This window comes from Chiroxiphia lanceolata, chromosome 3, assembly GCF_009829145.1.
Source record: "Chiroxiphia lanceolata isolate bChiLan1 chromosome 3, bChiLan1.pri, whole genome shotgun sequence".
NCBI lineage: Eukaryota > Metazoa > Chordata > Aves > Passeriformes > Pipridae > Chiroxiphia > Chiroxiphia lanceolata.
This window is the reverse complement of record NC_045639.1, coordinates 110,147,022-110,162,263: the sequence shown is the minus strand read 5'-3', so window position 1 is coordinate 110,162,263 and position 15,242 is coordinate 110,147,022. Positions and strand designations below refer to the sequence as shown.

The 15,242-nt window shown below is 41.1% G+C and overlaps 1 protein-coding gene across 1 annotated transcript in view; it reads right to left on the bottom strand.

The window, feature by feature from the left end:
- The window catches only part of EVA1A (eva-1 homolog A, regulator of programmed cell death), a 162,716-nt gene that overhangs the window by 94,568 nt on the left and 52,906 nt on the right, over positions 1-15,242 (bottom strand). Inside the window, exon 5 of the mRNA XM_032684384.1 lies at positions 14,369-14,512. Within this exon, the coding sequence (XP_032540275.1) occupies positions 14,369-14,512 (144 nt within the window). The remainder of the gene's footprint in view (positions 1-14,368; positions 14,513-15,242) is intronic.

Sequence of the window (15,242 nt, the reverse complement as noted above, 5' to 3'; positions counted from 1 at the left end):
ATATCACTATATGTGTATATATGGGCTACTGAGCTCTACATATCTAGTCAGTACAAAAATAAGTTTCCTTGGCTACACCAAGAGCTTTGATATCTCTGGACAACTACATTCAGTATCAGAATCAAAACCCGAATCCCATCCTACAAAACTGGATTCAAACCCACAGAAAGCTAAGAACTCTTCAGAAGAGACATTATTTACCCAAATCAAATATTATTGAACTACATACCTAATTTTTTACTTTTCTGGTAATAAGACAGGAAACTGCCAAAGACTAATAAGTTTCATAAAAAGAAAAGATTTGAAGCAATTTAGTAAATTTAGAATCAACAAGGCACTAGAATTCATTTAGGTATCATGAGGTTTGAAGACTTAGGAAAGTAATGACAAATAGTTTTTCAAAATATGTCAATGTGTAGCAAACACACTCAAGGTAAGAACTACCTAACCTAACTTTAAGTGTCAACAATGCAGATATTCACATCTGGTCTAGTCAGAGACAAACAAACACTTGTAAGGTACCCAAGATATCTACTTCAAAATGAGATGAACTGCAACCTAGAAATGCCTTTTTCTTTTCATATACTGACTACAAAGGGAGGCCAACGTATCTAGTCCATATGTAGCTGATTATACTGTAGACGGCTACATCTGGTCAGCATTAGAGAATGTTTAATAACACACCTATTTGCAAATGCATTCCTATTCAGATCAATACGTCTGTGCACTCAATACTCCATCCCTCTACTCACGCTCCAGCTTGCTAGTCCAAACCTTTAAGTCTTGAACTTCAAAGTAGGTTGGACCCAGCTACGCTGAGATCTACAACTTTCTCAGTAAGGTCCCTCAGGAAAGCACAACTCACCAAGCCAGGACAAGATACCTGAGACACAGCTGGAGACATACTGTTCCTTTGCAGGAAGTCTGCAGAGGAGCACTTCCAGAGAAACAGAGAGGAGTCATTACAAGTCCCTTCACTCAGGAAAATATTTTTGCCCTAACCAAAATGTCAGTGCTAATGATGAAATACATTTCCTTGAATAAAATCTGCTCAAGACTTCAGAAAACACATTTACAAAGAGTGGTCATGCCAAAAAGCAAAGCAGTTTGTGTGAACCTGAAATCAAGAGCCTCACATATGTAAAGAGGAGGTGAAGCTTTTTGCAGACTGGGAGAGGTAAATCATTTTTTGCACCAGTCTAGCTTTAGAGGCCAAAAGCCTGGCCCAGCCATGAGTGTGTCAGCGTCCCGGGGTACGGGCACAGTTTCTTGGCCAGCTGCAAAAGGAAGGTAAGTCAGTCAGCCATCCAGATCTGTAAAGCAGCAGCTCACACAGTTATTAGAGGTCTGCCTCCCCATCTGGAAATTAAATGCAAACATATGCATATGTCTAAGTGTTGCTTAAGAGAAAATCACTACCCTGACAAGGCTGAATGGGAACAGGAAGGAAAGAAAAGCAGAAAGTACAAACCAGTATCTGTGCCCTCCCCATTTAATTTTCTTTACTGTTAGAGGCACCCTCATATTTAATTAAGCACAACTTGGAGGACAAAGAATGATGAGGTAAGGAATGAAAGAAAATCCGTTTGTTTGTTAATACTATAACTGGCTAAGAAATATCTGACAGAAAATTTACATTACACGCATTGCAAGTCCAATTTACTAGGGAGCTCAATCCTCTCAAAAGAGAGCCACAGCACAGCACCAACATCCTATACTTTGTTCTTCACTGATACCCAAGGCATCTGCAGAAAGTTTTGATCATTTCTAATAGCACAGAGGGGAAAATTTGCCTTTTTTCCTTGTGGGAATCAGGTACAGCTTTCACACAGCAGAAGTCAGAACCTTTCAATATACAGTACGTTAAAAAATATGTGTTACTATGTAGTCCTGGGATAAACCCCAGATGATTTTATTTTTTCACTACAAAAAAAAAAGTAGAGGGGAAAAGACTTTAATATTAGTTATTTTTCATAGTAATAAGTATTATTTCTTCTTACATTATAAGAAGAAACAAAAAAAAAAGTAAGATAAACACGAGACAGTCATTGAATTCATGACTGAGTGACAACAAGGCAGGAGCTTAACACCTGATCTTTCCGAAGCTTCATGTCAATAAAGTTCAACAACAACTGTAGGCACTGAAGGCAAGGACTCATCATATCTGTGTGATCATGTCTGCACTCATGCATAAACCTAAACCCCACAGGAGGTGTTGAGGCTGCTGTTCTCTCCTGCCAGATGCTGAGCAAACAGCCCCAGGACATGGGGTCTAACCACACAAGGCAGGAGGAAGCCAGTGACTGCCCAAAGAGCTGGTGATTAATCAGGGTTAAGCAGAAAGCCTCTTGGTCTTAGGTCACTGCCCCTCCACAGGGCCATGCTTGGCCAAAAATAAAGAGGCAATGCTTGCTGATAAGGAAAAGGAGAAAGAGATGTATTAGGGGGTTGCCCTTTCGCAAACTGGTATTTTTTTTCTAATTTTTCATGTACCCTTGTAAAAAAGTAATGTCTTGTCCATTCCAAGAGATTTTTTTTAATTCTAAAGGCATACTGCAAGAATTTCATCAAATCTTGAAGCAAATACATATGATCTGGGGACTAAATAGTCCAAGTCTTCAAGTCCCATCTACAGACTGGTCCTTGATATATTATCTCCTGGTCTCTGCAAGCTATGAGCATCCAGGTTGGGGCAACTTTTGACCAGCTAGGGAACAAGTTTGCTGGACTCCAGATGGAGCTGCATACCAGCCTTCTTCCCCTCCCTGAGGCTTTGGCTTGGACCGAAATGGAGTGACACCCATCAAAAGGACCTCCAAGACTCTGCCCTCCTGCCTTTGCTTCTTCCCCTGAAGGCACTGACACCAAGGGTCCATCTTCTTGGATTAACCAGCCTCCAGAGGCTTTGCAGGCAGCTGTGAGATGGCTTTCATAGATAAGAGATGGCCCAGGGTGGGCTCATGGGTTAGGAATTTAGTTAAATACCTTTGACAGGGATATAGTAGGATTTGCTTTGTTGTTTATATTATGCAGTATCAGTAATCCTTAAGGCCCCAGGCCTCTGTATCTGTAAAGCTGGAAACACAACCAGCCAGCAAGGGAAGCTGATACTGTTCCCCATGATCCTATTTTCCCCATGCAGAAATGCTTCCCTACTCCGACACTCAGAAATTGCTATATTCTTTGTCTCAGTTCACGTAGATGAGGGGTAATAAGTGAAATACTGAGCAACAGGATACTTGTGACTGAAACTCCAGAGAGAAAGTCAACTTTTCTTTACAGGTGCTGGTCCTGTTTGATGCTGAAGCAACAGTCATTGCTAACATATGGCAAAGAAATTGTAAGTCTCTGCTGGACCTCGGGGGGGTGGGGTGCGGTAAATAATCATAAGCCTTTTCAGTGTTTGTTAAAAGATTCAGGTAGTTGTGGAAAAAAGACAATTGAGTGACTGGAGAGGTTGATTTATGAGGAAAGATTAAAGGAGCTGAAATGAAGGGCTTAGCTAAACAGTGACTAAAACAGGACATGAAAAGTAGCCACTGTCAACAGTATTTGAAGTGACTGTCTGAAGGGGCTTTAACTGTATGGGTGTGGATACTTTAAACAAATGGAGGTCAAAAAAAGGAGGTAGGAAAAGTAAATGAAAAAAAAAAAGAATGTTTAGGGAAGTTTCCTGAAGAATAAGGCAGTGGGGGTGTAACTTCCATAGCAATCTACTCCTCACTGTAGGGTGAGGTGCCCCACAAAAGGTCATCTGCACTGAGCAGACATTACCCAGGGAACTTTTGGGAGGTGTCTACTCTTAAATGTCTCACTGGCATCCCCGTCTCCTAAGCACAGTGTAGAGATGATCAGACACCAAGATTGTAAAAGTCCATTCCAGGACCTCCACACAACCAGAAGAAAAAATATTCATGCCTTGGGCCTCAGAGATCAAGCAGGAATGAAAAAAAAACGTCCAAAGTGGGTGGGAAGAGTGGTTCTCTGGAATTCTGTTATACCACTGAAGGATGAAATGGGGTAACCTGCAGATCATGAGAAGGCACTAAAATGTGAGCCTCTATCCCGTACCATTACTTGGTCTCTCTCAGACAGGAACTTGAACTGGAACAAGAGAAATGCTTTTTAGTGATACATGGCTAAAGATACACAGGTTGGCCATCATTCAGCTGTTATAAATCACATAATTCACATAAGGCGCAGCATCCTCCTCTTGTCTAGTCCATGCAGGACTAGTTGGTTTGATCATGGAGAGCCACAGCTCAGGTTCAAAACAGGAATAACTTAGAAACTAACTTGCCACATCCTGTGCTTTCTTTTCATTTCATATAAGAAAGGATTGGGCAGGAAATACTGCATGGTGAAAATTCCACCTGGAGAACAAAGCATGGACCTACTCATCTGACAAAGCCACCACAAAATATACATTGATGAGACAGTTGATAGTTCTTAGTTTCAGCTCCCATGACAAGAACCCTTGTGTAAATGTTGTCTCCACACATAAAATGAGATTAACACTTTTTCCAAAGTTTGGCTGGCCCTGCCTGTGTAACCACTAAATTACTCATGGCAGGAACCATTTCTTAGTAATTGAGTGCGTTGCACAACCACTCCTTGCTGAGGTAACACTCATAGAATCATTAGTGCACTTCCCAGTAATTAAATACACATTCAATCGTAGAATCATTTAAGTTATAAAGGGTACAAGGAAATGGCATTGCCTTGATACATTTTCAAAAAGCAAAGGTAAATATATATATATATATGTTATCCATGCAAATATATCTTAATTGGTCGTGGTGTCAAACGCTTCCTTTAAATTTAGTTTAATGAGTGTTTAACTGAGCTGTCAGCAATCTCCAGTAGCCTCCAGGCACTAATGAGTTAACATCAAGGTGTCAGTGCTTCTGGCATTAACCTCAATTAGGAGGAGTTAGGGTGATCACTGAATGAAGGGTCAGTCATTCATTGCTGAGACTTTTCTCTGGATGTAGCCTACAGCCTCCTGCATGAAAGGGGCTGGCAGACTGTCTGCCTACCACCTCCCCAGTAAAGAGGACTCATACCTGGCAGCATTACTGTTAATTACTATATTTGAAACCTGTACAGGTCTTGACAGGCACGGAGAATCAGCAGTAAACCTATTTATGAGGCTATTTAGTGAGATTCCCAGGTAAAATGTAACCTGTGGTAATAAAATTATAAATATCACTTACTCATGGTCAGAATTTTTAAAAGACCATCATTAATGGCTTCAGTATGTCAAAGAATAGAAAGTCTGTACATCAGGATTAAGCTTACAGAAAAAAAAATCACCACATAGATAACCCATGTAACTTTCATTCTGCTCCACTTACCCCTCTCCAGACTTCCTGAAATATTTCCTTTAGGTATATGGCATTCAGATGTCTTCTTGCACAATCGTTCTCAGGTAGATCTGCTTTTCTGGGGTGAAATCATGGGTGGATCACAAGTGCTTTCAAGGCTGTACCCTCCCTATTCAATTGTGGAGGTCTCAGGACAGCCAGGCAGAGCCCTCTGGATCCACCCCAGGCCTGAAATCCCTTCTCTAAATGGCAGATTGCTGTTCAGCCTCAGGGACATGTGCATATTTATGCCAGAGGAAATCATTCAATGAACAAATCTGTTTAGAAACCTCAAAGGTTTGTCAGTCAGCATAAAATCTCGGTTGTATTACAGTTTATTGTTACAGTTATTACAGTAGAAATTCTGGGTCCATCCTAAAGCATTCTTAAATTTCTAAATTCATATAACATATGGAAAATACCATAATGCAAGTAAAAGTCCCGCCCGCCTCCTTCACACCCTTGCCATCACTCACTCCACCATGACAGACCGACCACCCTTCCCTACAGTCTTCCCCTGTAACTTTTAGACCATAGTCCTTACCGACTAAAAAGAAATATATAAGGAATAAAGAGATATAAGGAATAAAGGCCTCAGGTGCACACACCTCGTGAACAGTCGGGGTCAGAAGTTGCACAGTACTTTAGCTAACTCTTGATGGGACTCTTTTTCCATAGCAGGAGCTCTGTATGCCTCCCAGAGGTGGAAGACCACAGCAACAGACTAGAAAAGCTTGCCTAATTGTAAGGCTGCACTTGTCTCAGCTAACTCTGCTTAGGATCATCATAAAAGGTGTCCTTTGAACTCCCGATCTGCTTCCTCCATCCCCATCTTCCTTCCTCCTCATCCCCAAGGCAATGATTTCTATCTCCAGGTTTCCATTTCTTCTCTGCTAGAATCAAAGAGCTTTTAAGCCTTTCCCTTGAGGTGACAGCATTACCTGCTCCTCCTCCACCTGAGATGCAGAAGCTCTCCTTCCTCAGAATATTTATCTACCTTAATCTGTGTCAGACACAGGCTCGTTCTGCCCTGGTAATGAAGAGTTGCTGTGTCTGGGCCAGCCAGGCCAAACGTGTTCGGACTCTCCTGGATGTGTGATTCAGATCAAGCCACAGTGAGTTGTGCAGCAAGCAAAGACAAACAGGAGCAGCACAATGACAGCTTTCAATTACATAATTTACCAAGCTTCATCTTAAAATTAATGAGGCTGTTTGCACCATGTCACATTTCACATTCTTGTGCAATCACTAATGTTAAACATAAAAAGCTCTTTGTCCCTGTAGCATATTCCTTCTTGGTGTAGGATGGCACAGCTGCTATAGTCTGTTATTAGCAGGTACCTCCAAGCCCACAGTAAAGCATGTGCCCCACTCACTTTAGCACTGGTCAGCAAAAGAGATGGCATCTTGCCTTTACCCTCAGGTAATCCGTGATCTCCAACAGATCTGTGCCATGAAACCAAATTATGAGAGTCTTGCTGACAGGGGTTTCCTCTCTGTTTCTCTCTAAGATCCAGGAAACTGCATCTACAAAAATTGTTAAGACAACACCACCGAAGATGATAAAGCTTCATGAGCCTTGAGCTATGTGGTCACCCATCACAGTGCAGTCATTAGTTACATTGCCACTGCTTATTTAACAGGTTCTGTGAAGTGTGACAACTTCTGAAAGTGAGGTCTAAGTTTCTGAAAGGAGAAACAAACTCCTTGCTTTTCCTTTACCTGGATGGAAATGTGCAGAAGTCTGGAAGGATGTTCAACAGGTCCATTCGATTGCAGAAACTAGAAGAGATGTTACATCCCCAATATCTGGGGATGTTATATCCCCAGATACTGGGGATATTATATCCCCAGTATCTACTCTACTCACTCTCCCATATCACCAGCCACAGTCCCTGACAACAAATCTGGCCTGAAGTCCAAAAGAAGAACAACCTGAAAATTAGTTGAAGAAGTCAGCAAATCTATTGACACCATCCTAGTTCCTGGAAACATTTAGAGAATTTATAAAGGTGAAATGTAGAAAGTGGACCTCAATCCCACACAAAACCAATTTAACAGGAAAATCCCTCTCCACACCCAAGTGTAGAGACTGATATAACCTTGAGCTGAGGTGCAAGACACCGAGCTGCTATTTGAGAACTTTTTTGACACTAACACTCCTGGCTACAGGTAATTTCTCAAGAGCTAAAATAAGCATCATGTTCCTCTCCTACTTGGATAAATCTATAACAATTGGAGATCTGTCAAACAGTAGGAGTGGAAACCAATAAGTGTAAGGAGAAAACACTGGTATTATCATCAAGTGACAATGAAAAATTTGACCAAAAGAAGCATTTGCATAAGAACATGGTGGTTGAAAGCCATCTAACCAGTTCATAGGACCATGGAATCATAGAATGGATTGGGTAAGAAGGGACTTTACAGATCATCTAGACCAGGTTGCTTAAAGCCCCATCCAACTTGGTCTTGAACATTTCTAGGGATGGGATGGTATAGCTATAGATATAGATATTGTAGATAATGTTATCCACATGTAGATAATAGTGTGTCAGCTAAGCACCAGAAGCTCCCTTTATAGTCAGTACAGGAGAACTGTCACTTCAAATATGCAGTTCATCTCTTTCAGGCACTTACTTTAGGATGAGGTGATTTGTGCCTCAAAAGCAGCTGCTTCTCTCCATTACCTGTAAAAAGTATTTTTCTCAGATGGGAATGTCTGCACTATAAATCTCTATGGCTTATGTGTTTACACTTGATCAGATGAATCCCACTTCATGAATTTTTCATTATTTGTAGTCATTACATGAGGACTGGATAGCTTTTTAAAAAATACTCTATAGCTAAGGAGAAGCACAGGCTTGATACAAAAATTACTGGACAAACTTCTCTTATCTTAGGAAAATAAGACAAAGGATTTGAACAGATGTCCTAAACCATTTCTGAACACAATGTCTTGACAATGAAAGTAGCTACATAATAGAATTATATCATATCATTATTCTGTTGTTTATTTGGTAGGTCAAACCTATGTGGCTCTGAATTTCAAATCTACATTTGTGAGTTCTGCTTCACAGCATGATACAAGAAGCCCAGTTAAATAAACATTATCAAACATTATACATTCAGTGTAGCATCCCTAGAGCTAGACTGCCTGAAATGTTTACTTGTTTGTAAATTTTATTTCAACTTTTGAAGAAAGAAAGTTTGCATCACACATTCTGTGTCTCTCTTTCTCTGGCAAGGCCCTGTCTGCGTTGCTCTATTTCAAAGGGATGTAAAAGGCTTTTGTTTTTTCTTAGAAGTTTGGAATTGCTCCTTTCCTACTACTTTTCAGGTCTTGGAATTGCTTTTTATAGCAACAGAAAGTGGTTTTGCAGTGATAAAAATGCATTTTTTACATTCATGAATTCATACATTTTAAGAGCAGAAGGAACCATTACATTCATCCAGCCTGAGGCATTGATAGATTTACTGCACAGGAGCTAATGGACTGGAGCACAGTCCCTTTGAGATGACAGTAGAGAATTTGTGCAGCTTTTTAGCCTCCCTCCTCATCATCATCATGAGGGCAACCACGTCAGAGCTCTCTTTTCTAACACAGACCCTGCCTCTAGTCCAGCTTGAGAGAACATTTATTTAAACAAAACATTTTGGAGAAAGACAGACTACTTTCCCAAGTACCAGAGAAAGCAAAATTCAGCACACCCCTACAGCCCCAGAGCACCTCTACCACCTCTCCTTGACCCTCTTTGGTCTCCCAGCAGCACCAGACACCCCAAAACAACAGTAGCTGCTGTTCTGGTGCTCAGGCTTTGTTCTCTACCTGTGCAGTTCTCTCACTGGGGTGTGAAGCGCTTGGCCCCTGGGACTGAGCTTATTGCCTCATAAAGCAGGATGGCAGGATTATTAATGTGGCAGAACTGCAGAATTTTCCAAGCTATTTATGAGTTACCATGGCAGTTCATTAGCTCTCAGCCCAATGAGCCCTTTCTGGTGAGCATGAATCACGCAGGAGGCACACACACATCTGAACGTATCACAGATATTCACATCAAAAACACATCCACAGCCATTTTTCCTCCATTTTTTCCAGCATATATCTAACAATGGCCCTAAAAAGTCACCAGTTATCAGGCCCCATATCCAACCCACTGAAATATGTCTAGATACAAAGAAATTCACAGTCCCCATCCTTTTCTTTTACTCTCGTGGAACCATTTCTGACCAATGCCTGTATTTAAAGAACAGCAGGTCCTTTCCAGAGGGTTTACATCTGCAGCCTTCAGGGACTGCACGAGGAGGCAGGTCTGGCAGTGGGGACAGTAGGTACCCTGACTTTCAGTGCTAAAAATAAGGTTTCACTTTACACACAGACAAGCCCCTCATCCCCACTCAAAGAAAGATTTGAGAAAATATTTAACTTTCATGGTAATTATCTGTAGATCTTAAAATAAAGCACTTCACTGCTTCCTTGAGTCCAAGTGGCACTATATGTGTGAAAAAATTCTACAGGTTTTAGTGCAGTGCTGAGTTAGGACTTCAGCGCATGCCAAAAAAACAAGTCTAGTAAACTAGAGAGGAAAGAGATATGGAGAATTAAAGGGATCCTTTGAAGTTAATAAGTGGACAATTAAGAAAAAGGAAAAGGTCAGGATCACAGTAACTTGTATCAGTAAGTGCAAAGCCACTAGCAAGTTACTCTCAGATATTACAGATACAATGTTTTATACCAAAGAAAGACAGAGAGACAAGAAGATGGTTGGTGAAGAGAAAGAAAGAAAAGCAAGAAAAGCTAACAAGCAAGCAAGCAAGCAAGCAAGCAAGAAAGAAAGAAAGAAAGAAAATCTGTTTAGTCTTTGTTGCACTATTTTTCTCACTTGCATTAATTTTTTATTTCCTTTTACCGTCTAAGATTTTCATGACATTTTAAAGAAAAAGCAGAGCTTAAATTTTTATATTTGCCTCTAGTTAGAGCTGCTACACTCAGAGATCAACCTCACAATGCCTTATGAGCTTCTCAGAATTAACTTGCTTTTTCCCTTTGAAATAATAATTAATGTATTTATTAGTGCAGTAATGGAACCCACATACTGGAAATTCCCACCTTCCACACCATCCCATTAGCTAAATCTGGCTTTGGGCCAAAATTCTGTACTTCAGCTCCTGCCAAGGTTAAAGTTTGGAATGTTTTCATGTTGGAAGATTTTTCATCTCTTTCCTTGGCTGGGCTAATGGGACCCTATTGCACATGGGAGATCACTGCCATTTAGTTGTTTGCTACTTGTTTGTTTCAATCATACCAGTTACACACGGTAACTGGTGGCATTTCCCTCTCAGCCAAGTGATGCCAACAGGCGTTGAGCCCAAGATGCAAATGTGATATGGAGAACTGCTGGCTTGAGACATTCCCACTGGCTGGAGTAATTACAGCAAATATTTTAAAAATTATACAGCTGGGTAACAAGTTAGTTGACGCCTTCATTTAAGATCAGATTCATCAACAAAATTTTGTATGTATGTGTGGTGGTTTGGGCTAGGCCTTCCTTGGTGACCAGTTTGTAACCAAGGAAGGGTCCAGATTTACCCAGTATTCCCTACGATTTTTACGTAAGCCAGATTATAAGAAGAAAGGAGGAGAGGCCTTCGCTCTCTTTCCTTCCGGCGGCTTGGAGGTGCAGGTTCCCTGCTGTTGAGTCTGCCGTGTTGGGGAGCGAGGCCTGGTAGGGCCTTGTCGACCTTGGGAGGCGGAGGTTGCCGGTGATCGTACCGGAGCGACTCTCGGTTGTCCCAAGGAGAGTGGTGGGATATTTTCTTTGCTAACTCTTAGTTACTAGATCTCGGGCTACTGATTGGGATATATAGATATATATATATATATATTATTTTGGTTTTGTTCCCTTTCCCTTCCCCCTTCCCCTTCCCTTGTGAAATTCTATATATTTTTAAATTGTGTATATATTTCAATTGTAACATAAGTGTAAATATATTTATATATATCACTTTAGCTGTCTCTCTCTCGTTTCGGGTTTTCTTAGTTGGTTGGTTTTTTTTTTTCTCTCCCTCTTCTCCCTGAGGTTTTTGGGGGGGGGGGGGCCTCTGGTGGTAAGGTTTGGAGACTTGGCAGGGAGCCAGCTTCAAACCATATCAGTATGTCAGGCATTCTCATGTCCAATAAAACGTGGAGGCTAGAGGAATAAACCTCCAAGAAATATAGATATGGCTTAAAGAAAGAAAAGCTTTTGCCTCATCCATTTACCTCTTGGAGATCTGGAATAGGGCTCAGCTTGTGCTGTCAAGTTAGAGGAGAACAGTCTGGACTTGCTGACCTGAGAGAGACCCTTGCAGATGTTCTCCTGCCAGGACTGGGAGATAAGTTACCTCACCAGCTCTTCCCTAGGCTGTCCACACAGCCAACACCAGCATTAATCCTGTCACAGGGTCCATCTCAGCAAAAGAGCCGTGATTTCTGCTAACACCAGTTTTCAGTTAATATTACTTTTTGTCACCTCATAAGTTACTCCCTCAGCAGATTTTTTTCATGAGTTGCTATTGGAAGAAGACATATTAGTCTCTTTACTGCCCTCCCCATGCTTTAGCAGCAAGAGCAGAGTCCAGCAGCCCTGTCCCCATACTTACTTTAGTTTCTCACAGGGGAAATGTCTGTATGAAGGCTGTACCACCCACACTGCCATGTCCCCCGCTATGCTTGCTCTCACCACCTCTTCTGAAGCAGCACAGTGGGTCAGCACTGAACAAGGTCACATTGCAGTTTTTCTCACAGGTAAGACCAGTGACATGGTCCAAGCTGCTGAACAATGGCAGGACATTTCTGCCACAGTCTGACAGACAGTCTGATCTCAGGGAGTGATGAGGTCACCTACTTGAAGCAGCAAGAAGAAGGGTTGAAGTGATGCTCAGAAAAATCCATTTTTACACCCATCACATTTCCCAAGCTATGCCAGGGTCATTCTGCATTTTTCACTGCTCACCAAAGCCATATCCTTAATTCCAGGGGTCACATGTTTCCAACTGCAAGTGGGGGGGAACAGGTATCTGTATCTAGATAAAGGCCACAGGGAAGTGCAGTCACATTTGTTCATCAAAGACTGTCCCCTTTCACTCCCACAGGTTTTGTGAAAGTAGGGGAGCACCATACTAGAAGCAATAATGTGTGAAGCTTTATGGAAACCTGAAACAAAGAGATATCAAACAGGAGGTTCACTACACTACCATGCTCTAAACCATAAGAATATCAAACTGCTTGGTTTTACCATTTCTTCTAAAAGAATGCCAGGACTTAGTTCTGTCTGACACAAGCAGACAGGACTGGAATTTGATTTCTTGTTTATTTGGTTTTCACATTTTGAAGGATTTTGCTGTTTGAGGCGAGAAATATGTGTCTGTTGATCACAAAATCCAGCTCAGAGACATGTCTGAGATCATGGTTTTGAAAAGGAGCCATGGCCACCTTCAAAGGATGAGGCAGATTTCACCCACGGAAAAGCAAAACATGCCATTTTGTGCTCTCAAGCGTGACTCATTTCCTGATACAGTTAGGCTAGGACTAGGAAAGCTAAGGTCAGATTAAGAGATCATTAATGTCTTTTGTAGTGGACTTTGAGACCAGGATCACAAAGCCAGAATAAGGCTGTTAAGGCCTTTGAAGAAGAAATCCTCTTGGAAATACATCATGGGGCTCTGTTTGTTTTCCCTGGATTTTTGAGGGATGGAGCTCCTGTTTTGCTGCATTGCCTTCATTTCTGTCAAATCCCCATGAGGATAAGCTTCTCTCCAGTCTCTTTATGAGGAAAGTGATATAAAAACCTCACCTTCCTGACTAGAAAACTCACAGGGCTTTGCATGGATAGCCTTGCTACTTCTTGCTACATCATTTCAAACAAAACTCAATCTTCCTGCCTCTCCTGCCAAACAAAACAACAGCCAGATGAACTCAGAGCCTCATTGCTTCTGCATTGAAGTCTCTGCTCTTCAAGGTTCTGTACATGTACCATGCTATAGCAATTGCACAAAATGCTATGGTGACTCCATCTCAAATGGCATCAGGCTCAGCCTCCTGCAGTTACACACAGGGATTGACACACAGAGCTGTTGTCTGAGGACACAGAATTCCTCCTCTACCACAGGCTCCGCCATCTCTCACCACATTCAAAGTAGCACCAGAATTTCCTCTTCCAAGTGGATGCAGAAAGGAACAGAGAGATAAACTGAGCTGATCCTAGCAACGACTATGTAAGCAAAACCCTGAAGAAAATATTTTTAAATATGTCAGATACAAATGACCAAAATATCATCACACAGTAAGAAAACAGACCTGATGTTGTTTTTCTACCACGGGGCTCAGACAGGAACAATTTTTCCTGTGTTACAAAATAAGATGACTAGTCAGGTAGGAGCACAGTGTCTGCTCAATACTATGACTTAAACTCCCAACTTAGAGCTCCAACTGTTTATTTTTTATTTTTTTTTTTTTAATAACAGTATTTTGTTCGGAAAAAATGTTGCAATTTTCACTTGAAGATTTTGGGAGTGACTTTCTACTAACACAGTGGATGAGTATGGATTGGTATTCATCTGATTCTAGGGTACAAAATGAAATACAGAACAAAGTAATAAGGATCCTACTGATAACCACAACTTTGCTGCAGGGTGCCAACATTCAGGGTGTAAACTTCCACTGAGTGGATTGATTCCACCAGCAGATTTTCCTGCCTTGAAGAAACAGCTGAATGTGTTCATAAAATATCATTTCCACCTTTTTTGCTTTTTCTATCAAGCCAATGAGTACAAAAAGTGACAGAATTAAACCACTCCAGTGATCCACAGAACTTTCCCCTGTTGACTAAACAAGAATCACCGTGAGCCAACTGGAAGCTCAACAACTTTTTGTGTACGATAATGTCTTGTTGTTCTCTACATATCACTGTTCATCAAACATACACCCCTGTGAGAGTTTAAAGTAAGAGAATTTTGTGACATACCACAAGTGTAGATGACATTAAGATGCTTTTGGATGCCTGGGTAACAAGGATCTCCAAATTCATAGGTGCTGGCATATATGCTGCAGCTTCTTTTCCCATGACAGCGCTTGATCATGAGCTGGAGAGCAGTAGCTGACTGACACTCTAAAAGGGAAAAACAATACCTCTTTGTGAATATTTGTCCATTCACAACAGAAATTGCCTAGAAATAATTTACCAGATGCAGACTGAGAGCACATACATGTGGGATTTCCATATTTGAAAGTCTTTGTGCTTACATGGGAAGGTGTACCTGACTCTAACACACCTCTAATAAATTGTAAATTGATGAAAGGAAATTACCAAAAAGATCACTGAAGAATCAGAAACCCCCATGCATCTGTAGAAAGAAGGCTGCAAATAAAAGATGGCTTGTTTCCGCAGGGAAAAGGCTATCTATAATAAAAATAATTACTTATCATTCTACAAAGGTCTGAAAGGACTCTAAGATAGGTATCAGTATCTTCACTTTAACAGATGGAGAGAAACAGCTTCACAGAAAAGTGAAAAGACTAACAAGAGTAAATCAATGCAGAACGTGGGGAAAGGTCTCAGATCTTTGGAGTCTTACTCCAATATATTTATCCAAAAACACTACAAGCTTCCCCATGCACTAAGAGACTGTCATAGTAACAGAATATATGTTAATAAGCTAATACAGTTATAATATTTATATGGAATTCATGCAGATTAATTTAGCTGTCCAATAATGCCATGGATCACAGTAACATGAAAAGTTATTAACAAATTCCCATCTCACAGGTGTAAGGGAGTTGGACACTGGGGCCTTGTTGGGGAAGGGTAAAAGTCTGATTTGATTTGGGTGTGTTGGTTT